The sequence below is a fragment of the Nyctibius grandis genome, chromosome 10 (assembly GCF_013368605.1).
Source record: "Nyctibius grandis isolate bNycGra1 chromosome 10, bNycGra1.pri, whole genome shotgun sequence".
Lineage (NCBI taxonomy): Eukaryota > Metazoa > Chordata > Aves > Nyctibiiformes > Nyctibiidae > Nyctibius > Nyctibius grandis.
In genome coordinates, this window is record NC_090667.1 from 3,215,511 (window position 1) to 3,239,388 (window position 23,878).

The 23,878-nt window shown below is 41.1% G+C and overlaps 2 protein-coding genes across 7 annotated transcripts in view; both read left to right on the plus strand.

The window, feature by feature from the left end:
- DDX46 (DEAD-box helicase 46) overlaps positions 1-6,171 on the plus strand; it is a 22,764-nt gene extending 16,593 nt beyond the window's left edge. Inside the window, exons 19-24 of one of the 3 annotated variants that reach the window (XM_068408566.1) lie at positions 6-203; positions 781-999; positions 2,545-2,689; positions 3,376-3,449; positions 4,224-4,302; positions 5,128-6,171. In XM_068408566.1, coding sequence (XP_068264667.1) covers positions 6-203; positions 781-999; positions 2,545-2,689; positions 3,376-3,449; positions 4,224-4,271 — 684 coding nt within the window. In that variant the 3' untranslated portion in view covers positions 4,272-4,302; positions 5,128-6,171. Of the gene's footprint in view, positions 1-5; positions 204-780; positions 1,000-2,544; positions 2,690-3,375; positions 3,450-4,223; positions 4,714-5,127 lie in introns of those variants that run through there. The other 2 variants (XM_068408567.1, XM_068408565.1) reach the window with 2 other exon arrangements.
- C10H5orf24 (chromosome 10 C5orf24 homolog) lies at positions 5,513-23,789 on the plus strand. Of its 4 annotated transcripts, none has more exons than XR_011048816.1 (3): positions 5,513-5,569; positions 19,084-22,552; positions 23,571-23,789. XR_011048816.1 is itself a non-coding variant. In XM_068408571.1 (3 exons), exons 2-3 carry the CDS (start codon positions 19,087-19,089, stop codon positions 21,441-21,443), a joined length of 468 nt encoding a protein of 155 aa, XP_068264672.1. In that variant the 5' UTR covers positions 5,513-5,569; positions 19,084-19,086; the 3' UTR covers positions 21,444-23,789. The 4 variants fall into 4 exon arrangements, 3 of the variants coding, with proteins under 3 accessions (XP_068264672.1, XP_068264669.1, XP_068264670.1); XM_068408571.1 differs by having other exon boundaries at positions 19,084-19,513; positions 21,403-23,789; XM_068408568.1 differs by having other exon boundaries at positions 19,084-23,789.
- Positions 23,790-23,878: the final 89 nt, after the last annotated feature.

Sequence of the window (23,878 nt, forward strand, 5' to 3'; positions counted from 1 at the left end):
TTTAGATTGATGAACAGATTGAAAGCATGTTCAATTCAAAGAAAAGAGTAAAAGACATGGGAACACCAGGAACATCAGGTGGCCCTGCACCATCAGCTGGGAATGCAGAAAAATTGGAAATTGCTAAAAGATTGGCTTTGAGAATCAATGCCCAGAAGAATCTTGGAGCAGAGGCACAAGTATTTGTCCCCTTCCACTTTAAGGTCAGGCTCTTTACAGAGCAATTTTTTTCCCTTTTGTATTTTTTTTTTTTAATAAAGGTTGTTCAGTTCTTTGTGGCTGCCATTTTTATTTACTGTTTCTGCACACTGTAACATACTGCATTATTTAACTCGTTTGTGCTGGGCTGACTTAGTTGAAAGCTGTAGGATAATGATATGATAATAAGTTTTAATACAGAACTGGAAATGCTTTGTCTGCTTTGGCAGAGTTAATTCATTAATAATAAAATTACACAGTTTGGTTTTGTCAGCTTTAGCGAGTTGCAGAACATCTTTCTCTGCTGAAGCATGTAGTACACAATCCATGTGGATTTAGGTTAATGTGGTCTGGAATGTCCAAAGGTATTTTGAGCTGAAGATACAGAAGACCAGTAAGATCTTTTCTATGCAGCTGTGAGGGGAGTTACTGAGAGGAAGGAAAGAAGAGAAAGAGAAGCTTGGAGAATGTATTTATTATGTGGACAATTATATTGCATAGAAAGCTTTAATGAAACCTCGTTAGTTTATATAGGACTTGTTTTGGCTGCCTTGTTCTCAACGTGGACCTATTTTTTTTCAGGATGTGATGCAGCAGGCTACAAATGCTATCCTGAGAGGAGGCACAATTCAGGCTCCTACTGTGTCTGCCAAGACCATTGCAGAGCAACTGGCTGAAAAAATCAATGCTAAGCTCAATTATGTACCCATCGAGAAACAGGAGGAAGAGAAACAGGATGGAGGACAAAATGAATCCTTTAAGAGATATGAAGAAGAATTAGAGATCAATGACTTCCCACAGGCAAGTAACCAGTTTGCTGTAATCAAGTGTAAATGGTCATTATTTAACAAAGGCTATCTTCATAGCTTAGGCTATGATTATACCAATAAAATATTTTGTCTCTATTTCTTATCATACCTAATTGAAATTACTACATTCTCTGTGATTACTTCTCAGCTTCACACTATGCTTTGGACATGTTCCAGAGGATATCAGAAAAACAAGCATTCCTTATCACACAAAAATCCTTTCACCCTCTGCCACCGACTTCTTTCATATCCGAATCTTTGATGCTGTCTGGCATTTTATTTCAAAGGCTATACTACGATGACTGATACTGCTCTTTGCTTTTTTTTTATTACCCGAGTATTTTTGCCTTCAGAATATTGCTGCTGTAGTCTACCTCATCTATTATTTTGAGGATTTATATTCCACAGTATCAAGGACCAATTCCTTGTATTTATCTTTGAGGTTCTGCCCAGGTTTGCCTTATTTTATCAAGTTGTTATCTTACTAGTTTGTTACCCTTCCCTCTCAGAAATCCTCTTAGTTCTTATCCTAAGCAGTGTCTTATTTACAGAACATGTTATAGATTTTACAGTTTTGCCAAGGATCCTTCTAACCCTTTAAGGTTGCTAGGTACAAAATATTACCTGCTCATAATGACTAGACAAGTAACTGTTCACACACATATGTGTGTCTGCAAATAAATATATTTTAGATCTTTAGAATTTTTTTTGTGTGAAGCTGCACTAGAAAAAATGTCTCTCTTCTGATCTTCTTTTTGTTCTTCAATGTTTTGTAATGTCTTCTCTGAAACACTGATGTATGTATGGCAGTTTGTCAGTGAGAATCATCACTGCTTGTTATGTCCCTGGAAAATCTCTAGATACAATCTACTAGAGATACAATCTACTAGATACTTTCTAGTAATTTCACTGTCTAAATTAATGGAATGCATTTATCATAATGAAGTATTTTTGAGGATACTGTAGATATTGTAGAGATTTGGGACAATTTTTACAGGGTTCTGAAAAAACAACTGGCAGCATTTATTCCTTAGGCTTTATTTATGGAGATTTTAAGGTTTACTTACTTTTGTCTTTAACCAATGAACTATGTAGAAATAAATAGCATTTGTTTTGTTAAGGGAAGTACTTGCAGCCATTAATAGTGTATGTTTGCCCTTGAAGTCTATTCCTGTACAAAAAGTGCTAAATTTAATAGTTGAGTGCTGCTTCAGAAAATCACAATTAAAAATTACAAGTTTTAAACTTCCAGTGTAGCAAAATGGAAGAACTTTAGAGTTCCTGCTTCAATAGTACTATGCATCCATTCTGTTTTCTCCTTCTTCCATAACTTTATCTTGATGACACAAGAGGCAGATTTTTTAAAATATACTTGAATAAAAATAACTGGCTCAAATGTCAATCTGCACTTTTAAAGTAGAATGTCGTGACCAATTCTACAGTGCAGTGTTCTTCTAAAATGTCAGCTAAGCTTTGCCTTGCCATGCTGTGTGATGCCTTTTGCCTTGTTGATCCTTCCATATCCTTTACCTTGCAGACTGCCAGATGGAAAGTTACCTCCAAAGAAGCACTACAGAGAATCAGCGAATATTCTGAGGCTGCTATTACAATCAGAGGAACTTACTTCCCTCCAGGCAAAGAACCCAAGGAAGGAGAACGAAAGATTTATTTGGCTATAGAAAGTAGGTATTCTTGTCATAAATGTTTCCATGAAAGATACGACTCTAGTTTTTTAATTAGAGATGGAATCTCTATAGTCATAGTGTCTGGATGCTCAGCTACAGACCCACTGTCGTTACTTTGAAAATTAATATAATTACTAAAGAAACACTCATTTATCTTAATATACTTTGTCAAATGGTCTGTGGGGATCAGAGATTCTTCTCCTGAGAAGACTGACCTGCCACAGAACAGCAGCAAACATGTATGGAATCAGTTTGGAGGAGAGGGAAAGGAAAGAGGAGGGAAAAAAAAAATCAGAATAAGCACAAAGGTGTCCGTGCCAGTGTGAAATAAGGAAGGAAATGGAATTGTGTGGGTTTTGGCTGTTTAAAGTATAAGAAACTACATCAACTACTACAACAAAAACTTTGCAAATCTCATTTTGGTTGAGTAGAGTTTTTCCTCAAAGAAACCTCTAATCCGAGGTATTTCTGAACAGTGGAATTTATGACTGTCTGTTTTAAGTATCTTGCTTAAACCAGAACACAGTCTAGCTGTGGCATTCTGCAGTACTGGAGTGTTCTTCAGCAAATAGTTGAGGATATTCAGCAAGTTTTACAGTGTTTCTGAAAACAGCCAGCAACGTTTATTCGGTAGGCTTCACATACAGGAAGTGTTGAAGATGGTAATATTTTTTTGTCTTCAGGTGCCAATGAACTGGCTGTACAGAAAGCCAAGGCAGAAATCACACGACTTATAAAAGAGGAGCTCATCAGATTGGTGAGTGAAATATCCAGAATGCTGAGGGAAAGTGCCTTAATTTATGCTTTATGAGATTGATTTCTACAAATGTTGACACTCTGATGTACATTTTTATTACTGTCAGGGTCTGGAGCCTATAGATCTCAAAAACACTCTGTTTCATTGAACAGCCTAGAAAGTATGTTCCTGTGCTCAATCAGCCAGACAGAGGGCTGTTCTCCAGCCAGCAGATGGAGATAACACATTAACAGAGCTTTTTGACTGAAGACCCCTTAAAGAATTAGGTCCAAACAAACATCCTAATTTCAGCACCGTCAGGCAGGGGGGAGGATAATTATTCCCCTCATTTTAATACTTTGTACATGTTGAGAAATTTGCTTTGCTGTAGCTTTACAGCATACCCAGCTACTAATCAGCTGTGTTCAACATGTACTCTCTTTTCACATAAGATGTTGTCTTGAGAAATCATATTTTGAGTTCTCTTGAAGAAACCTTGGCTTTCTCTAGAATAACCTTCAGTGATACTACGTTAGACTTGACAGTGTCTTTGGCTTTTTCTCCTAAGCAGCCTATCAAATCAGCAGTCAGTTCCAGTGGTCCTGCTGAGCCATTAGGGATCATTTTGTTATGGGGAGGTCAATTTTGAAAAAGAAACAAGAAATCAACATTACATGTGAATAAGCAGTTCCTTAGCAATCTCCTTCCTTTGCAAAATATTTTTAACGGGGTTTTATTGCAATTCATTTATTCATTCTCACTTTTAACTGTGATTATTCTCTCCTTTATTTGCAGCAAAATTCATACCAACCAACCAACAAAGGAAGATACAAAGTTCTATGAGTATTTGGAGTTATCTCTCTGCCAGTGGCTGGTGCGTGAAACTTTGTGGCTTCTGTTGTTTTTGCTGTTTACACTGCTTATTGTAAATTAAGAATTTTTTTATTTTGTCTTGCGGACGTTTTTTAACAGAAAATTGATACTTGCTGAAACATCTTAATTCTCTCCACTAAAGTTATCAGTCTTAAAGCAGACCAGTTTTGGCGGAGCATGATTTAATTTAAAAGTGCAGTTTATATACTTTCCATCATAAAGAATATAAAATAAAACAGATTTTAATTTTCCTGACGGACTATACTCTTAAGTAAATTAAACAAGGTTGGGATTTGTGTTGGAAAGTGTTAGAATGCTTCATATTGTGGGGACAGTTCACACCATATCAGTTTATACTGGAAAAATGACAAACCACCAAAATAAAGGCAGGATTTTCTCCTGATCCATAGCATCTCTCTGGCTGGTTCCACACATATCCGTTCCCTGTACAAATGTCCCCCTAAGGTCTGAGAGTCTTGCAGTGATCAGAGTAGAGAATTTTATCCAGAAGTACTTGAGTCTAGTAAGATCTTACCCTTTTCGCATCTCACTTTGTCTTTATCATCCAGGTAATAGAATAACTCTTCGGGTTTTTTGTAAAGTGAAATGTTTTGTAGTATGAAAAATAGTTTTCCTGTTTTTTCCTAAACATCAGAATTTTAGGATTTGATTTTTTTTCCTCATTCTCTGACATAAGAATGAAAGCCTGTTTGGTTTAAAAAGAAATTCTCAGAAAAAAAGAGAAACCTCTTTTGTAATGAAATGTGACTTTGTCACTTTTTTATAGTGTTCTTATATAAACATTTAATGTGATTTTTTCCCCCAGGGTTGTTGTCTTTATTACTGTTAGGACATGGCTTTACGTAAAAATGAATAATGATATTTGTGAGTGAATTCCACAAATATTGACTATCATTGCAGTCGATAAGCTACTGGGACAGGCAAGACCCTTCTTTGTGAGGTCTCATCCCCATAACCATTAGTATTCACGATGGACACTTCCTTCTCTTAAGCATTTAACTTTCCTGTGTACTTATCTGGAGCCTAAGCGGTAGCAATTTGAATCGTCCCATTCTAGCAGCTGCAAGACTTCCAAGATGATGACTTTCAAAAGGACTTTTGTAGAAAGCTTTTCGTACCTGACACGTTGAGAAGAAATGTGTCATTTTAAACCAGCTGTGTATATACTGCTTTAACCCTGGTGAAGACAAATCACGCAACCTGCATCATGGCTGTATAAATTTACAACTTCTGTTTCCCAGCTTCAGGTAATTTAAATTACTATTTCTGTTTGCATACAACTGTCTGTTACTCTGACATCAGTGTACCTTATTTGCAATACAGGAAAGGAATGATTATACCAACTTAACAGGATACATTTAGGATAAGGACACCCAATACTTGCCAATCGTAATACATTGAGTAGAACAAAGAGAAACAGCACACACAATAACACTGCTCAAAATTTAAAACACAAATCTTAAACGAAAGCCCTGTGGTTCCCTTTAAATACATCAGGTTTCCTTCCGTTAAGAACTGGGTTTTGATATGTTTCATACCAGTTGTTTGTTGAATTGTCTAACTTTTTGACAGTGTCCCCTCAGAAGAGTGACAGATTTTGACTTATTTAATGAAGAGAACTTTCAAGTTTGGACAGTCTGACACTTCTTTAAAAATATTGTTTCAAAATGTGCATATATACATAGGTATCTCCTAAAAAAGGCATGATGGAGACATTTTTGTGATTTCCAGCTTTGCGCTGTTGGATTTCAGAGATGCAACAATGTATGATCCTTAACTTCCTGGGGTTTTTAAATGCAATGTCAATATTCCTATGTTTTTTAAATTCCAGCAAAAAATAAAAATAATTTCAATGTATATTTTTCAGAAACTGTATTTCTGAATAGCTCATCTGTTTTCTGTACTTATGTTGCTTCTGCATTTTTTCCCTATGACAGTTAAACTCATACTTTTTGGAGTAGAGTGATGTGTACAGTAACTCATGCTTGTGTTTTTCTGCTTGAAATGCAATGAGATGCAGCTCAGACTCAGGTAAGAAAGTCACAGTGAAGGTGTCTGGATCCATGAAAACAGAGGGGAAATATCTATAAGCCAGAGGAGAAGAAACTCTCAAATTAACAAATATCCAAGGGGAAAAAAAGTGGAAACAAAAGGAGAATAAAAGTTGGGAGAAGACAACAATTAACTAATGAAAAATGTTATATTTAGTTCTTTCCAAGTGTGTCCGTGGATATAGACAAGTTCTTTATAAACATCACGGTTTGGCTGCTTTCCAGGGAGTCTGCCCTGGACAGATTCCTGTCACCAGTTGTTGGAAGAGCACAGGGATGCTGTATTTCTGGTTTTTTTTTTTCCTAATACACGTAAGCAGAGCTTATTCTGTTATCTGCCCAGGGTGATAGCGCTGCCAGCTTTCTAGGTTCCCTTATGCTTTCAGTGCTTGAGTAAACAGTGGTATTGTGGGTGGATAAGTGATACAAATATTCGATACTGGGTCATTAAGGAGTTTTTCCTTGCGTGTCACAGTAGTGCGGTGTCGTCATTGTGCAGTGGTGGTGGTGAGGGGTGATACTCTGGGGGCATCGCTGTTCTCACGAGCAGGACAGTGGCACTTGTAGGTGGCAGTGAAGTGGCAGAGAACTGCTGTGTGGGTGAAGGTCTGTGAATCTGGAAGAGATGGTGAATACTGGGAGTGCCTGGAGGCAGAGAGGGGGAGGCCTGTGCCACTGTTTCCCATGGCAGCCTCCACCCCAGGCTGAGGTGCTGGCCCCAGCAGGTCTGCATCAGCACATCAGGCTACTCTGTATGCACACGAGTGGGCAAATGAGCAGAGGTTTTGCTCTGTCCTAGTCAGGAAAAGGAGGGATTGAGGACTAAATCCAGTGTTCTGGGTGGGAAAAAAGAATTCACAGCAAGATGAAAAATGTGTGCAATCACAGCTTAGGATTTTATACTACCCTAACTATGTTGCACGTTGTTGCCACCTCTTGTTTTGTTAAATAGGCAGCTTAAGGCCTACTTTACATGTTAGTCTTTATGCTGTGAAAGTTGTAACCAAAACGTAATGTGTAGATCACAGCCCGGCATGTTCTGTGGCTGTTCCCTGTCCTGGCTGCTTAGGATGTTACTTGTACAATTAAAGCACTGCAGTCTGTTTAATGTGCATTTGGCTGCTAAGTGAATAGAAGAGTCTGCGGCTCAAAGTACCATCTGTAGGAGCTTTCCTCACTCAGGTCTTCCAAGTGGAAGACAAAACAAAAGATTTTTAAGCAAAGATTTGCTAAAATTCTGCCATTGTAATAGCCACATATAAAACAAACACCAAAGGCTGGATTTGGGATCTTCCTAAAATAATAAAAGAATGCTGTATCCCAGCGTGAGCGCCGGGCCCTGTGTGTGTGCTCTGGCCTCCTCACGTGACGCTCGAGGAATGCGCTCTCCTTTGATTATTTTTCTTGACCCAGATCTCTTCCAAATATGGTCTCAGCTTAAACAAGTTTGTGCTCTTAGAGCTCAGGCGTTTGCAGAAGAAATTCTGGCTTCCAGCTAACTGTGGCTGTATGGGGGGAGTGGAGGCAGAGAACAACCTAAAAATGTAAAGATAAAAGGCCCACAGCTGGACTCGAATTTGTCCCAAAATGTACATTTTATAAAATGTTTATACAATGCTAGGCAGGAAGATTTGTTTTCATAATTTTAGCTACAGTGGAAACAATTGTTTTTAAATAAATGACCATTAGTCTGAGTGATTGCCACCCAAACATTGCTTCTCTGAGACTTCTCATCTGAAACAGATTTAAATATTTTTCTGTAGTCAAACTGAGAGATACAAAATTGTCAAGCTGACCAGCATAAGCAGAGGTAAATTAATTAGTATCTCAGAACTAAGTAGTTCTAGTGAGCTAAGAATATTAATAACCTATTGTGCAGTGAGCATATGATTCTTAAGTTATTTTATACTTTGGCCATTCTAAGTATGAAGTTCATCATCACAAACACGTTTCTCAGAACAATAAATAGCACTGGGCAACTGTTCTGAAACTAGCTGCCGAGCAAGGAAAATGTTACACTTAACAAAAATCCTTAATCTTAACTAAAACCTACATTTCCTCTGCCTGTGCATGTCAGCAAGCAAGTCAAGGTGCAGAAATTATCAGCTCCAGTAATTTATAGTTAAATAGACAGGAGGTCGTGGCAGTTAGGGTGTTGAATTATCCCGGCTTGCTCAGCGTGCTGTATAGCTGAGGACCAGTGAGAAGCTCTTGTGTTGGAAGAAGGAGGAACTTGTGCTTTTAGGCCCTTCCTCTCCTTGGAAATTTGGATCCACCAACGGGACTTTGCAGTCCGGGTGGAGGGAGGGGCAGCATTTCATTGCATCTTTTACCTTACAGATAATTAATTGTGATCATTTGCTACTGCTAGTGAGAACAGTCCTTTAGAGAAAGAAAAGGGAGAAGCAGATTCACAACCTGAGTAACGGCCGTGCTTCAAGCCCTGGGGAGCGTTCACAAAACAAGACACTCGCAGACCAGTTCATCTTTTGTTTGGTTGCTGTTTTTATTAGCGCAGCGTGCAGATGAGGAAACCAGACCCTGTTGCTACCAGATTAATTGAGCACTGTGGACACCAGAGCCGGCTCATCTGGCAGGGCTTTGCCTGGAGCACAGCACAGGACAGTCGCACAGACCCAGCGCCCTCGTGGAGGCATGTCCAGCTCCAAGGTCAAACGTTCAGATCTCGCTCTGCCAGTCTGCAGGCGACAGCCACAAAACCAGCCCGATTCGGGTTTCACAGCATCTTGGGGTGGAACCTCTCGCTGCTTCACGTTACTAGTTCACTCCTCTTATCTGACTGCTTCTGCATTCTGTTGAGATCAGGATTTCTTCTAGATAAATCAGGAGCCTGAGCCCAGCCTGACTCCCACCACCTTCCAGACCGAGATACTAAAAGGAAAATAACAGGATACCAAAGAGGTATCAAACTCTCCTGCTTTTGATTGGCGGCAGCATTTCCAGCAAGAGTTAAAAACAGCAGAAAGATGAGGTTCGTAAATAAACTGAGTCATTTGCTCAATTAAGCTAAATAAATGCTGCTTTTCCCTGCTGCTTTCTTACAGTGCAAGTGAGGATTCCTGCATGCGTTAGGAAGCACTGGCAAAAGAACGAACCATCGTCTTGGCAGGATGTTTCACAGCAATTTTCGGCCTGAAGAGCTCCAAGTGTTGCAGAAACGGAATACCACAGGGTTGGAGTACAGCAGTCAGCTCCCCAAACAACAGCAGGAGAGGAAAATATTTAGAAAAACGGAATTAGCCATTTGTAAAAGCTACAGGTTCTTTTTTGCCTGATCTTTCTTGCTTTAATTTTCTAAGACCTCATCTGAGTAACGCAGAACATCTTTCAGACTCTTTCAGATGTCAGTCATTTAGGGACTTACACGCTCATTTCCACCCTGTGATTTGAAGGTGTGTGTATATGCCACTGTCAATGGCCCAAGGGTGCTAACAGAGGCCAGGAAGGTTTGGATCAGTATACAGTGACACTGATGCTGTTACGGTCATTAACAAACATGCATAAAAAAATGTGTTGGTCATAGCCCTCCACAAAGTGGGCTGTCACATCGTTTCACTAAAACTGACCTTGACAACAAAAGGTCAGATTGTGAAAAGTGCTGGGAACTTAAAATTCCTGTTTCAATGGGCTCTCCTTGGAAATAGTTGAAGTTGCTGTTGCCACTCAAAGTCTTTTTTAATAGTAAAGGGCCATTGCAACACCTGCACTCTTACTAAACTCTTCAGAATGCAGATGGATGTAATAGGGCAAAATCTTTAATAATCAACAGTACTTCATTGGAGCTGCTGCTGCTGTAGGATACGAGTGGCTGTGGTACAAGGACTCAACCCTGTATGAGTTACATTGGAAATGGCTGCTGTCTTCGTTGCAAAGTCAGCAGTGAGAGCGCTAACCTAATACATTATTTTAATACAGTCCTGAAGCTTGAGTCCTCTCTAATGGATTGCAGTGTGTGCGCTTTTGGGACAGAAAGTATCATGCTCCTCTGTCCAAATGAAAGTAATGGAAGCACCAGGAATCCTGAGTTTTCATGAACGTGCTTAACCCTTTAGAGTATTTAAAATATAGAGGACATGTTCTAGGATTTATTTTACTGTACAATAAATCACTGATTCATCCTTCAGAGCCAGCTGCAAAGCCGAATGTGAATAATGCTATTCATGAGGTGGAGAAGCACAGGAACGATGGGCCAGCGCTGGCCCTGCTGCTCAGCAAACCCTCCTCTGCTCCCTGCCCTCTCACAGAGGCCCAGGGCCACGGCGACCGCCCGTGCCCGAGGCTGCTGCGCACCATCCTGGCCCTCGCGTTACCGAGCGCGCCTCGCACCTCGGCCCGCTGCCCGCCGCCTTCCCGCCCGCAGGACAAAATGGCGGCGGGTCCCCGGCACTGAGCGCCTCAGAGGCGGGAGGAGCCCCCCCGCCCCGGCCCCTCCCCGCGCACGCTCGCCGCGCGCCCCCGCGGCGCGGCCTCGCTCGGGAGCGCGCCCCGCCCTCCCGCCCGCGCCCGCCGCAGCGCCGCTCCCTGCAGCTGCCCGGCGGGGTGTGGGGGAGGCGGCCGCTCGCTCGCTCCCTCCCGCCCGCCCGTCCGCCGCCCCGCAGGCCGCCCCGATCCCCTCAGGTAGGTGCGGGCCGGGTCGGCGTCCCCCGGTCCCTTCTCCGCGCGGTGGGAGGCGGCGGGCGGGCAAGATGGAGACGCGTCCGGCGGGGGAGGGGAGCGGAGCGGAGCGGAGCTGCCCTCCCCCGCCGGCCGCGTCCAGCCCCACCGCTGAGGGGGGTCCCCCGGTCTCCTCATGGGCGGCCCCCCTGCGCGCCGGTCCGGGGTGCGGGAGGGGAGCTGCGCCATCGCCGCCCCGTCCCGCTGTCCCCCCAGCCCGGGACATACCCTTGGGCCGGGGGGAGGAGGCCGCAGCCTGGCCCGAGGAAGGGTTTGGGCCAGGCCCTGTTTCTTGCCACCCACGCCAGACAGGTGACTGGCGAGGCGAGCCCCGCACCACCGCTCCCGTGACCCCTGCCGCGGTGCCTGGTGGCAGCTGGGGCGGCGGGCCGGGGCAGGAGGGAGCTGTGCCGCCCCATTGTCCCCTCAGCTGGCCCTTGGCCCCTTCAGGTGGAGCTGGGTGGGCCTCCTGCTGCTCCCCAGCCTGGCCTCTCCCCTGTGCTTATTACTAATTCCCTTCAGCACCCAGGGCTCTCGTGCGTGGGGATAGCGTAGATGCAGTGCTTTTTACTTAGAACATATTTCTGTTAGTGTGGGGACTCAATGTGTGCGTACAGCCCATGGATGTATTTGTTTGATGTACCGAAGTAGCGTGTGCCTTCATTCACCTGCACGTCAGGGTATCGGGATGGCCTCTGATATGTCCCTTCTGTGCCTCTTCTCCTAGCGTAGCGCCTGTGAATGGTGTTTATTCTTGTGGATAGTTACAGATAGTTTACTACATCCTTATTTGTGCATAGCCCTTCTGGGGTGGTTAATTAGTGAATAGTTACACCTTTAATTTGCATGCATGTCTCTCTGGATGTCTCTCTAAAGAAAGTAACAAGTTGTTTTGATCCGCATGGTTTTTATTTTTGTAAAATGAAAGAGTAGGAGGAACACTCAGTTAATATATTTCTTCAATTATGGTTTATTCCTATTTCAGGCTTCACATGCCACAGTTTCTCTTACAACTTTTTTTTTTGTCCGTATCTGTATCCTTCAGGTTTTAGATGCAGCCTTAAACAAAAAAAAGTCCCATGTGTTTGTCCATTGACCATTGTTGAACAGATTCAACAAGTGGACTTTGTCTTTCAGCAGTCCAGCACAAGTACTCTGCAGCGGCTGTGGTTGGGGTGTTGACATGTGTCCAGAGCCTTTCCCACTAGTCCTGTCGCAGCAAAACACCGTGGAAGCGCACATCAGGATGGAGATGTTTGATCCATCTCTTAAGCTTCAAAATCCTTTTGTGGGAGGAGGCTAGGGAAAGAGGAGAGGGGAGGTGAGAACACCCACTGAGATGAAGGAGCACCTCTTACCTCTCCGAGCTATTGTTCTAGACGACAGCGAGGTCTGTTCCCTGGGGAGAAGAGCGGGTGGGTGAGAACACCCACGGAGATGAATAAGCACCTCCAGCTCCTCAAAGCCGTTGTTCTAGGCTATGGTGAGGTCTGCTCCTGTTTACCTGGGAATAGCTTCTTGAAGTGAATGGGCAATTTCGCTAACACTAATAATCCTTTCTTTATAAAGATCTACCTCTACCTGCTCCGTCATTCATATGCATATTTGGGTTGCCTTGAAGTTTGGTAATTACAGAACCACAGAATAATCAGGGTGCAGTTTCACAACCTTACTTCTAAACCAGTGTATCTGGCCTGATGGCTACCTTGATTCTGTGCTGCCCCAGCTGTGGGGATTTTTCCCCAACCTCCCTTCACTGTGCTGTGTTTGGGACTTGTCATACCCTTCATTCCGGTCTTCTAAGTCTATTAAGTTGTCAAAGTCATCTTTTTGGGGTCTGGTTAGTATCTCAAGTAACTGGGACCAGTGGCAGCCAGTAGGTAACGTGGCTTAGGCTGACCTGGGACCTCAGTCTGTCTCTGTGCTTCTAATGGAAATGTGCATTTCTGTTCCTCTCTTGCCTCAGTGCCAGCCAGCTGTTGCTTTTTCTTACTTGTTGGATTAGTTTTCACTTGGATCAGGTGCCTGGTGTTGGTTTGTCCTGCTCTTGCACAATAGTGTTGGCGCAAAGAGTGGGAATGTGAGAGAAGAGGAAAGGGCAAGATTGTCCCATTTGGAAAAACATGGATTCAGAGTGGTTTCTATTGATCATGAAACCAAACTGTCAATTGTGTCAGTATAACTGGAGGTGCACAGTTAATTAGATCATTGACATGATCTTCCTTCATTTTTGTGAAGCTGTCTTAACCTTTTCAAGTGTCCTGTTTCTCATCATCACGTGGTTATATGATCTTCATTTTGGGGTGGGAAGAAGTCAGCTGACATTCTTGCCGATGTTGGCATCTAGTGAAACTCTGCCCTTAGATATGACTGCCTTGTTTTTTTAAGGTTAGAAAGCGTAACAATTACTTGTTTGCCTGGTTTTGCAATGAAATCATGAACGATCCCTAAAAGTTCACAGTTTACTTGACACTTAGCCTAGCTAGTGCCTGACAATATCTAATCTTTGTGAGAGCAGCGCCAGTCTCTCTTTAATACAAAGCTGGTGCTTAGGCTTTGGAGAGCACTGGTTCTCCAGGGGTGTCTGATTCAAAAGACTTGAACTCGCGGAGGCACTGAGATGCACCCAGGTTGCAGCGCTACCTGGTTAGTAGCGCTAACCTTAACCTTAACCTGCTAGTTAAGGAGCAGTTACCTTAACCTGCTAGTTAAGGAGCAGGAGTCGCAGCCCCTTTGCGAGGGAAGGCTCCCCCTCTGCCTGGGGAAGAGGAATTTGAAGGGGGTGGGTATATCTCCTCCAAATAACTCTTCCCTTAACTTCATCATGTGAGAAAATGACCCTGGGTCACCAGGGGAAGAACTGAATTTTTAAGTTCTTGTATTGCTTGAGGAACTCTTAATTTCTTAGTGGTTTTGCAGTAAGAATAATTGAGAAAGAAACTGTTTTCAAAATTGTCTCTTCAATTTGCAGCCTCATGTTGTCATGTAGTAGCTCTAGCTATTGCTGTAAAGAATTTGTTTCTTATATTTTGGCTGGTTTTGATGTATTTTATCTAGTGTCAAATGGTGAGAAAAATTGTATTATGCAATCAGCTGGGGAAGGTGCTTCGTAAGCACATTTTGGAGAAACTGGTTACCCAGCTTCAGAAGTAGATTAGATGTCAAATGTAGGTTCAGGTGTTAGTATGTTGTGCCACTGACAGGATTTCATACTTAGGATTTTTAAAATATTTACATTTATGGGAATACTCAAGGTAAGGTGCAACATTGTGAAAACAGTTACAGATTTTTAAAAATTGGGCAAGATCCTACTTTAGCAAGAGTTAACCTGTAGAAAAGGAGCTGACAAAAGGGATACTTAAAAAACATTTAAATTGATATAATTCATTGTTTTAACTGAGTGATGAAAGTATTTCTTAAACCCGCTATTCTAAGAGGGAAGGGCACAACCAATACTATATCTCTGTTGCAATCCTGAAAGGGAAAATATTGCTGCAGCTTAAACTTCCCCCTGCAAAGAAAATGAGCCTTTGGTGTTCCCCAGGGCCTGCAGCCGCTGCGCTGCCGTGCGTGGCATAGAGCGTTCTTTATGCAGAGGTCTTGAACAGAGCCGGTCCTGTGCTCCACTGCAGCGGTGTCAGTGGTAGAAGTGATGTTCAGAGTCCTACTGCAGAAATAATACTTGTAGCTGCTTGTGGTTTTAAGTACTGTCTTATACTTCGTACATATTGGCAGTGAGTGAGGTTGGATGATGATGACAATACACTGCAGCAGCAGCCTCCTACAGCTCCGTCAGTGCTGTTGAAATCATTGCGAGCTTGGCAGTGTAAAACTTCAGAAAGAAGCGTGGGGTTTGTATACTAACCCTCGTTGAAAGCAAAATGGTCCCTGTCGGCCATGGGAGTTGACCTTTCCTGGTGTCCATCATTTGAGAAGCTGTGCTATAGATGTGCTTCCAGCTTTGTTCAGTTTTGCTCTGATCCCAGCGTGTTTTTACCAGAAGTCAGAAGCACTTGCTGAGTCAGGTCTGTTCTGGTGCTAACCAGGCTGTAGTTAAAGCAGGCTGGGGTGGGTGAGACCAGAGCAGTTGCCTGCTTCTTACGTTGGAATTGATTATTCTGCTTAATGCAGATAATGGGTCGCAGGTCCAGTACTCAGTATAAAATATTTAATGAGCAAGTGCCTCTTCCCGTGGGCTTGTGGACCTTCTCTGCTTGTGAAAGTGTTCATCTTATCTACGCTGGCAGCTAAATTGTGCCCACGAAGGCGGCAAAGGGCGTGATGTTTGAAAGCTAAAGACAGCAGCATGTCACAACCCACGAGGGTGTTTTTCTGTGTGATTTGAGTAGCTTTGATCTTAAAATGTTGTGTACTGAACAAGACATGAGTGGGGATTTTCTGCGTAGTTTCAAGCCTAGAGAGAGATGGGCCATGCCAGTAACAGAAGCCTTAGCAGCTGTAAGCTAGAACTGTGCGGTGTGTTAACCTGTACTTAGGGACACGAGGATGCTCTGTGTCTGTCCAAAACCTGTAGTATCACTGGAATTAGGGGAAATGTCTTAAGTTTTGTGCTGCATCTGTATTGCCTATACTATGGCTTCTGTTTCGTCTCCCAGCAGAAGGAAGCAAACGATATCAAGCTTGACTGGGGGATACAAAAAATATTAATGACAGCCTCATACATCATGTAGTGACTGATCAGTAGCCTGGCTGTCATCTGAGCAAAGCAGAACTTCAAACTCGCCTCGCTAGTGCTAGAGCAGGCTAACTGTGCAGGTACTCGGGACTGTGCTTTAAAAGGAGGGGTCGTTGCCATGCCCAGAAATCCCCCTGCAGCACAGCTTTGTGGATCCCGCATGGATGGTCCTGTTTCTTTATTTCTGGCAGCAGTGGAGCTTCTGTGCTTCATCGCATGGGAAGCTCTAATGCTGCCTCTCTTTTCCCAAAGCTTTATCCAGTTGTCTCCTCCCTTCCCCAGCATTTGTGCAGAAATAAATTACCAGATAGAAAAGGATCCATACAGAAAATCCTCTACGGCCACTTTCCAGTAAAAATCTTTTTGAAATATGACTAAATGTCGTTACTACAATGCCTCATCTTAACTATTTGTTTACACAGAGACGTTCAACCAGTCAGTTGAAACAGTTTAAAAAGTGATCTAAGTAAACTGTTGCAAATATCTTTTACGTGTCTATTTACAGGTTGCAAACAAGTAAGTTCTATTTCGCTGGAAACTTTTCTGCCCAGTTTTATTTAAGAATGCTTGCACACAAAGTTGTGTGTGTTTGGCTATACGATTTAGCTAGAGTGTGATTTTTAAATTGGCATAGCTTTGCATTTTATACCAATTCTCATTTATACTGTATATCTCCCTGCCAAGAAACCTGTTTCCACTCTACAGATAGACTCGCTACATTCTTTTATTCCCTGCTGTAATGTGAGCGAAGTAAAATCATGCTGGAGATGTCCATTTTAGGGTAATTAAGCTTGATTACAGATTTCCTTTTTAAAACTTTTCCAAAAAAAGTCTTAAAAAACACAGAATACGAACTTTGGCTACTACTTGAAATTTTCATGGTTTGATGAAAAGTGATGCAGAGGGGGGAAAAAAGGAAAAGCATTAAAAAAAAATCCCGTTGGCAGTCTTCTACCAAGATTGTGGAGTTTTTTTAATCTTCCTCTTGTAAGAGATTTTAAACAGTTACTGATTTGTACGTCTGTCTTTTTTCATCCATTACAGTGATACTGGCTGTTGCCAGATGGAGGGTAAACTGGAAGCATCAGCCAGGTTTTGTACATAAAATTAGTGTTTGTCAGGGGCTCTAAGGGATATTACAGTAGACACAAAACACCTGCATATGGTCATGAAGCTCCAACGTTTGCCAGCTACAGCAGGATACATGCACTGTCTAGGAATACCTGCGATGGTTCTCCCCAGGAAAGATGGATGATGTCTGCAGGAAAAATCCCCCTGACTGTAATGAGGACAAAAAGCAGAGAATAAGAACGTAACATAGACAGGAACGAGTCCAAGTTGTCGTTGGTCTCCTGAGAAATACCAGGGGGCCCTCCCTTTATTCAGTGCCTTCTCCCTGCTCTGGTGTGTGCCCCAGATACTGGGCAGCTGACCTCATCCTTCTTTGTGGCAGTCAAGGTTTTTGGGGCTGAAGCCAGTATTCCTGCGTTTGAAGTGAGTACTGAGACAAGAATGCTGCTAACTGCTGCAAGTGTCCTCTAGTGTATCCACAAACAGATGAACAGCCTTTCAGAGCCGCTGGCCTTACTCTCTCGGCAGCAAAAGTACGTTATCAGAACCCTTATGTTTGCAATTACGTGTCATGAAAAATCTCAGGTATTTTTTGTGATACTGTGGGCCCTGTTCTAGTGGGGTTAAAGGAAGGTAACATTTTTTTTGACTGCTAATTGTAGAAAACCTTGAGCTTCCTTTTTATTGCTGCACAGAGAAGTCTGTCTGTCTCTTGACCTGTAGCTTACTTCCTTTGTTCTTTGCTAAGCGCAGGCTTGCTAATTATTCTTAGTTGTTCCGTTTGCTAGTCAACACCTGCAATAACAGTGGTTTCATGTTTGTTCCACTGTACCCCATCCAACCCACCAGAATTGCAGAACTCAAATAATCTCTGCTAGAACCATCTAATATTTAAACTATATTACTATCATGATTTCACTATTTGACATAAAGCCATATTCCTGTATTTGCACAAGAGTAATGCATACACTGTAACGCTCATTTGACAAGCCAAGGTAAATTGGGTGTTACGGCAGGGAATGTATCCATTGTAATCAGAAGAAAAGGGCACGGGGATTTACTCCCGGGTAAATAAACCCTCTCTGCTGTATGCTTGCTCTCTGGCTGGAAGGAGACATTCATAACTGCCAAATAAATTCAGTAATCAATGGTAGAATTTAAATTAGATTGCTGTAGCTGATATTCCAGAGCTTCTGCAGGGAAAAATAGAATAAATCTTCCAGACCTTATCTGCTAGAGAAATTTACCGCAGGAAGAAATATTTGGTGCCCTAAGCCTGACTGTATGGCACAGAAATACTCTGGTGTGCCAGATATGGATTGGCTTAATCTTGTCTTCAGCATGGCTAAATATCATTATCTTAAACTGAGTGTTTGCAGCTTATTTAAGTTGTAGAACCAATATAGTTGAATGGGTGAAAATATCACCCTGTTGCTCCTTGAGTGGCTTGCTGGCTTCTTATGGTATTACCACTGTTAAATCTGAGGCAGTATCTGTGCAGTTGGTATTTAGAAGCATTAATACTAAAAAAGTTTCAGAATGCTGAAATTAATGAAATTAATGGTAATGCTGGCATTACCAGTGATTTGTACCCGCTCTTCTAACTAGGACAGCAGTGGCACTTCTGCAATCCAGCATCTTGTGCTTTGTGACAGAATCATTTCATACCTCTGCTTCCCCAACTATGGCACCATTGTCTTTGCTCAATGCCATACCCGGTTCTTTCCTTCCCATTAATTGTGATAAGAAATGACAAAACTGATTAGTGTTTTATTAATTTGCTGCAGGTAAAAAAAGAATCTTTAGGAGCCTGTATGTACTAAATCAAGAGAGTGATACCATATTTTTCCTTGGCTCACAGGTGATAGGTTAATCTTGCAAGTAGAACGGCTAGAATTTAGATGGGATTCAGTCAGAAAGGTTTTGAAATCATGGTGGGTGAGCGGATATTGTATATCTTGGTTGCTGAAATGCTCTTGTTTAGTTCATTAACGTACTTCTTCCCTAATTATACCTATCTGAATAATACAGTTTAAATTGTCATTTTTAACTATGTGTAAAGGTTACCATGCAAAACCTCAAGTGAAAGCTTAATAAAAATTCTCATTTAAAAAAGTAATTTACTGATATCAATCCTGTTTACTAAAAATAGATGAAGTAGTTCAGACTAATTTGAAGAAACAGAGGGAGCTTTTGAAAGATTATCACTTGTGGAGCCCTGCAGTATTATTATATATTGATACACATTTGTCTCTCTTATTTTTGGTAGAAAATGATGCACCCTGTTGCCAGCAGCAATACAGCTTTCTGTGGGACCGGCAAGAGCTCTTGCCTTAACGAAGACAATGTGAGATCTGCCGATCAGTTTGACTTGTACGCCACGCAGCAAAGCAAATACGGCCACGCAGTCAGCCACAAACCGATCGCGTGCCAGAGACAAGATGCGTTGAACGAATCGCACTTGCAGACCACAAGTGGCAGGAATATAGAGACAAAAGATGAACTAAAGAAAAAGAAAAACCTCAACCGATCTGGTAAACGTGGAAGGCCGTCAGGGACCACAAAATCAGCAGGGTACCGAACCAGCACAGGTCGACCCCTGGGGACCACCAAAGCAGCTGGATTTAAGACAAGTCCAGGCAGACCCTTGGGTACAACTAAAGCAGCAGGATACAAAGTCAGCCCAGGCAGACCTCCAGGTAGCATTAAAGCTCTATCACGGCTTGCAAATCTAAATTATACTTGTGGCAGTGCAGGTTTTCCCTATCCTATGGTGCATAACAGAGGAGTACATGCTGCTGGTGAAACTAGTAGCAAAATGAAACAGCCTCATGAATGACAGGAGGGAATTAGGAACTCCCTACTAATCCGCTTTACTCTGAATTTGGGCATGTTTCTTGCATTTTGTTGTAGTGTTTGCCTAAGTCTCAATTTCTAGATTGTATTTTTCTTCAAATAATGCCATAGCCTACGGGTGAAATTGAGTAACTTTTAAAGCAATGCTGAGAAGGCACTGGTTTAAAGGGGTTTTGTTGGTTTTAAATCATAATTTATAAGAAAGTCTGAAGGGATGCATTATGCCTTGGTGTCGACACTTAAGTAATGTCCATGTCCCTAGTTTTACGTTCAATTTCTGGCAAATCTAGTTGTGTGGTTATGCATTAAATAATTGAAATAAGGAGGACAGAACTAGCTGGCTGTTGGTTCATGATGTGGCCTATCCCACAACAAGGAACTCAGCCAGATGAGTTCTTACTTGATAAGAAAAATTGATAAAAGAAAGCAGCAAGCTTCATTTTCCACCTCTGCAGGAGCTTCTACAGACCTCAAATAGATACTTAAAAAAAACAGACAAGAAAAAACTCAACCTTTTTTTAAAGTGATGATTTCAGGTGGCTTTTGTTTTTGGAGTTGTAGCAGTAAGACAATTGTAACTAATGCTCCAAAAATATTTTTGGAAATATTAAAGAAAACTGAGCATTTGTACAGCGTGTTACAGCTTCACAGCGCCTTATTAATACAAGCTAATTTGCCTTTAGGTGATAGCTGGTCTTTTAGTTATGCTGTTACAGGACTCTGCTGTGTAATTTTGAAATGCCTGATAGTACATATACCAAACCACAAATAATTCTTTGAAATTTGAAATATTTTATAAGAAATTAAGTACTGTTCATTCTAGTTCCGCACTTGGTTAATATTAAACAGTGTGTTCTTAAATCTGTAAATAGCTATTTACACTGGTTTTTGCCTTTAAAATCTGTGCTTAGGTGGCGACAGTTTCATAGCTTTTAAAGTATTAATCTATAATGTTTACAAATTAAACTTTTTAAATAGACACTGTTGCCAAGTTTTCAGACTTAGTTTTGCCAGATATTCCTGGAAATAGTTCTTTCGTTGTTTGACACTTACACTATATTTAAGTTATGGAAGCTTATACACCTACCAAAGGACACCATTTTCACGATTTATAAAAGCAAACTGTATAGCTGATGCAAACAGGACGCAGTTTACTGCACTGCTAGACCCCAGATATAAAGTAATTCATCTATGCATGCAAGCTGAAAAAAAATGTTGTTGGTTAACTATAAATACCTTTCTTGACTCCAACTAAAACCTTCCCTCCTTCCAAAAGAAATGTTCCATTTTTCAGCTGGGTGTGTTTAATTTTCTTTCAAGTGTGAGAGAGTGTGTGAGTGTGTGTGTAAAATACTTTAATCTAGACTTCAAAAAAAAAAAAATCAGTCCTCAATGTTGCATATTGTTTGTTCTAAATTTATTTTGCTGAAATTAAAGCTTTTTTTTTTTTTAATCTGGAAGAAACTTTACATTTAAGTTGTTTCACGTACAATATGACATTTTGATAAATTTGTAGCTTCAGATATCTGGGGGGGTGGAATATATACAGTTTGCAGATTTGGGGAAGCAGAAAAATTTGGGTTAATTGAGCTTGTGCTGAATGAGTAATGATGCTGGTAATTTTTGTTACCATGAATGTTGTTGTGGCCTGCTGTCATTTTGATGAGAACTCTTTGATTTCAGTGATGACCCCTTAAGAAACAGATGTCATATTTCATACCTTTTTTATCAGGAAAAAAGCAGCAAGCCTTCAGGTGTTCCAGTGATGCCTAACACATATTGAGCTGGACTTTATGCTGTACTTTACAATAGGTGTGTTGAATTGTTTTGGGGGAACTGTGTATGCACTGGCAACTAAGACAATGAACCTCAACTGTACTGGATGGCTCCTTAGTCGATAGATGAACTAATGGCAGCTAAACTGCTACTAAAAAATAGTTTCTTCGTGCTGAAGCGATGAAATCCAGTTGTACGTTCTGTTCCTCAACAAACAAGTCTGAAATTTTAGCAATCTTTCTCAGAACGATGTAACTTCTGACACATGCAAAAGGCTAACGTGAGTTAATTCACCCTCAGGATCTGTGCTGTATTGGCTGTTTTTAATCAGATGATTTTTCAACAAAAGACTGCTTTACCTTCTTTCTGAGCTCAGCTGGGAAGGCGGTCCTCTTCAGCTGAACGTAGTAACTGCAGGAGTGTCACCCCTCGCTGGCAAGGAACGTGTTGCATGTCACCGCTGTACCTTGGAGAAGCTCCACTTCTTACCTCCTCCTGTTTATCCTGTTTGCTCCTGTTCCGCTCCTCACTTGTGCATCTCCTCAGCGGTGCTGTGCTGTGTGTCAGGAGATAACGCAGATGTATTGCTGTTCTGCTAGTGTAATGAATTCTGTATTCAAGTATGCTGATGAACTAATGAAATCATCTAAGCAATTTCTGTTCATTACAGTGTTTATTAATTATATCAGATGCAATATAATCCCAGTAAAAACCAATTAACATTGTCATTTGTGAAATGATGAGCAGAAAGTAGAGAAGTGTTCAGAGAGTCTAATGGGCTGCTTGGCACTCTGGATTTAGCAAGGAGACCAGAAGTGCACTGCTGCACACTTCCTAATTCTGATTTATTTTATATCTGACTATAGTTTACTGGTGCCGTGCAGTGAGGGGAAGAAAAAAGAAGCTGAGATTCAAAGTGAACTAGAAATGGAATTTTCAAATACTTCTGCTTTTCCTATGTATAATCTGCAGAATACATTGTGCTTTTTTTCAACACTTTTCTTTCCATGACAAACACTGAAACAGCATGTTAATGCCTAAACTTCATGAGCACCGATGGGAAAACTGGCGTTTCCCCCCCATAGTATGAAAACATTACTTGTAAGGTAAATTGCTTATTTTATATTATATATCATAAGTCAGCTATTCATAAGCTAGGCTCACTGTTGTCTGTTCACACTGTTCAGAAGATCTACATGTCAAGTTTGTTTTTTAATAATTTCTTTTAATTATCAAGTTTCTAACGTCTTATTTATACATAAATGAAATGTATTAGCTTGCTGTTATTCCTTAATGATGCTATACAAGTTCACTGTTTAATATACATATAGTAACTACTATTCAGTTTCTGATTAAATTTACTTAAACTTTAAAACCAAATAATTTTGCTACTATAAAGTCTTGCACTGGACATATTCAAGATGCTAGCGCCATATTATGGCAGAAGAAAATCAGACACCATCAGAAGTGGCTAAATTTGATATCAAAGGTAGTAGTTTTAAAATCAGCAGTTAGCTTTGTCATTAGAGCAATGTTCTTTATATTTCAGATTTAGTTTAAACTAATCAAAATAACTATGTATCAAGAGCCATTAAAGATCTCTGTTCTGAATGAATATATTCTCATTTTGTCTGAGAGATCTTAGAGTTCAGTCAGGACAAAACCAGGCCTTGTCAGTGAAAAGTGATGTGTCTGTGAAATGAATTACTTGGAGCTACAATACAGAGAGTAATTCAGATGAGAATTTAACTCCCTCCCCCATTTTTGAAGAGCTTTAAATGCAGAGCAACGTGAAGCCATTTGTCCGATGGTTTCATGAGCTGTGACTCTGCTATTCCTTGTTACGTGTATAATAATGTCTCACGATATCCTTAGAGTTGACAGTTAAAACAGTTGATAACAATCATAAATATTTCGAACTGTAGCCTTCACTTCTGACCACAAAAGTTTATTCTTCTCTATTTTAATGCATATATTTTAACACTGCTTAAATATATTTATGAATTTAGTAGAGACTAGACCTTTCTCCTTGTGATTTTTTTTTTTTTCAAATAGAAAAATGTGTATTCTGAAATTTGAACCACTTTCTGATACTTTAATCTTTCATCATTTGCTTTTCCACAGGTTTACTTTGGGGAAACAGTAATCTGTTAAATAACTAGTATCAGCACCCCGTCCTCCGCTGTAAAAAGCCTGATTAGATACTGTGTATGTTTTTATGTCCATGAACTTGAGCTACTCGTGTGCAATTATGTGTATGGGAATGGAGTAGTGTTCATGATCTGTATTTACATCATCATATGGATGTATATTTATTAATAAAGTTAATACTTTAAAACCTAACATTTTTTTTCTCTGGGCTTTTTTTTAGTATCTTTTAAATTCTGGCTGAAGATGCCTGTTGACAGCATTACCAAACCAATAGCCTTAGC

Bases quoted from the DNA above. Each gene is read 5' to 3' on its own strand.
- C10H5orf24 (XM_068408568.1), top strand. From the start codon at position 19,087: ATGATGCACCCTGTTGCCAGCAGCAATACAGCTTTCTGTGGGACCGGC.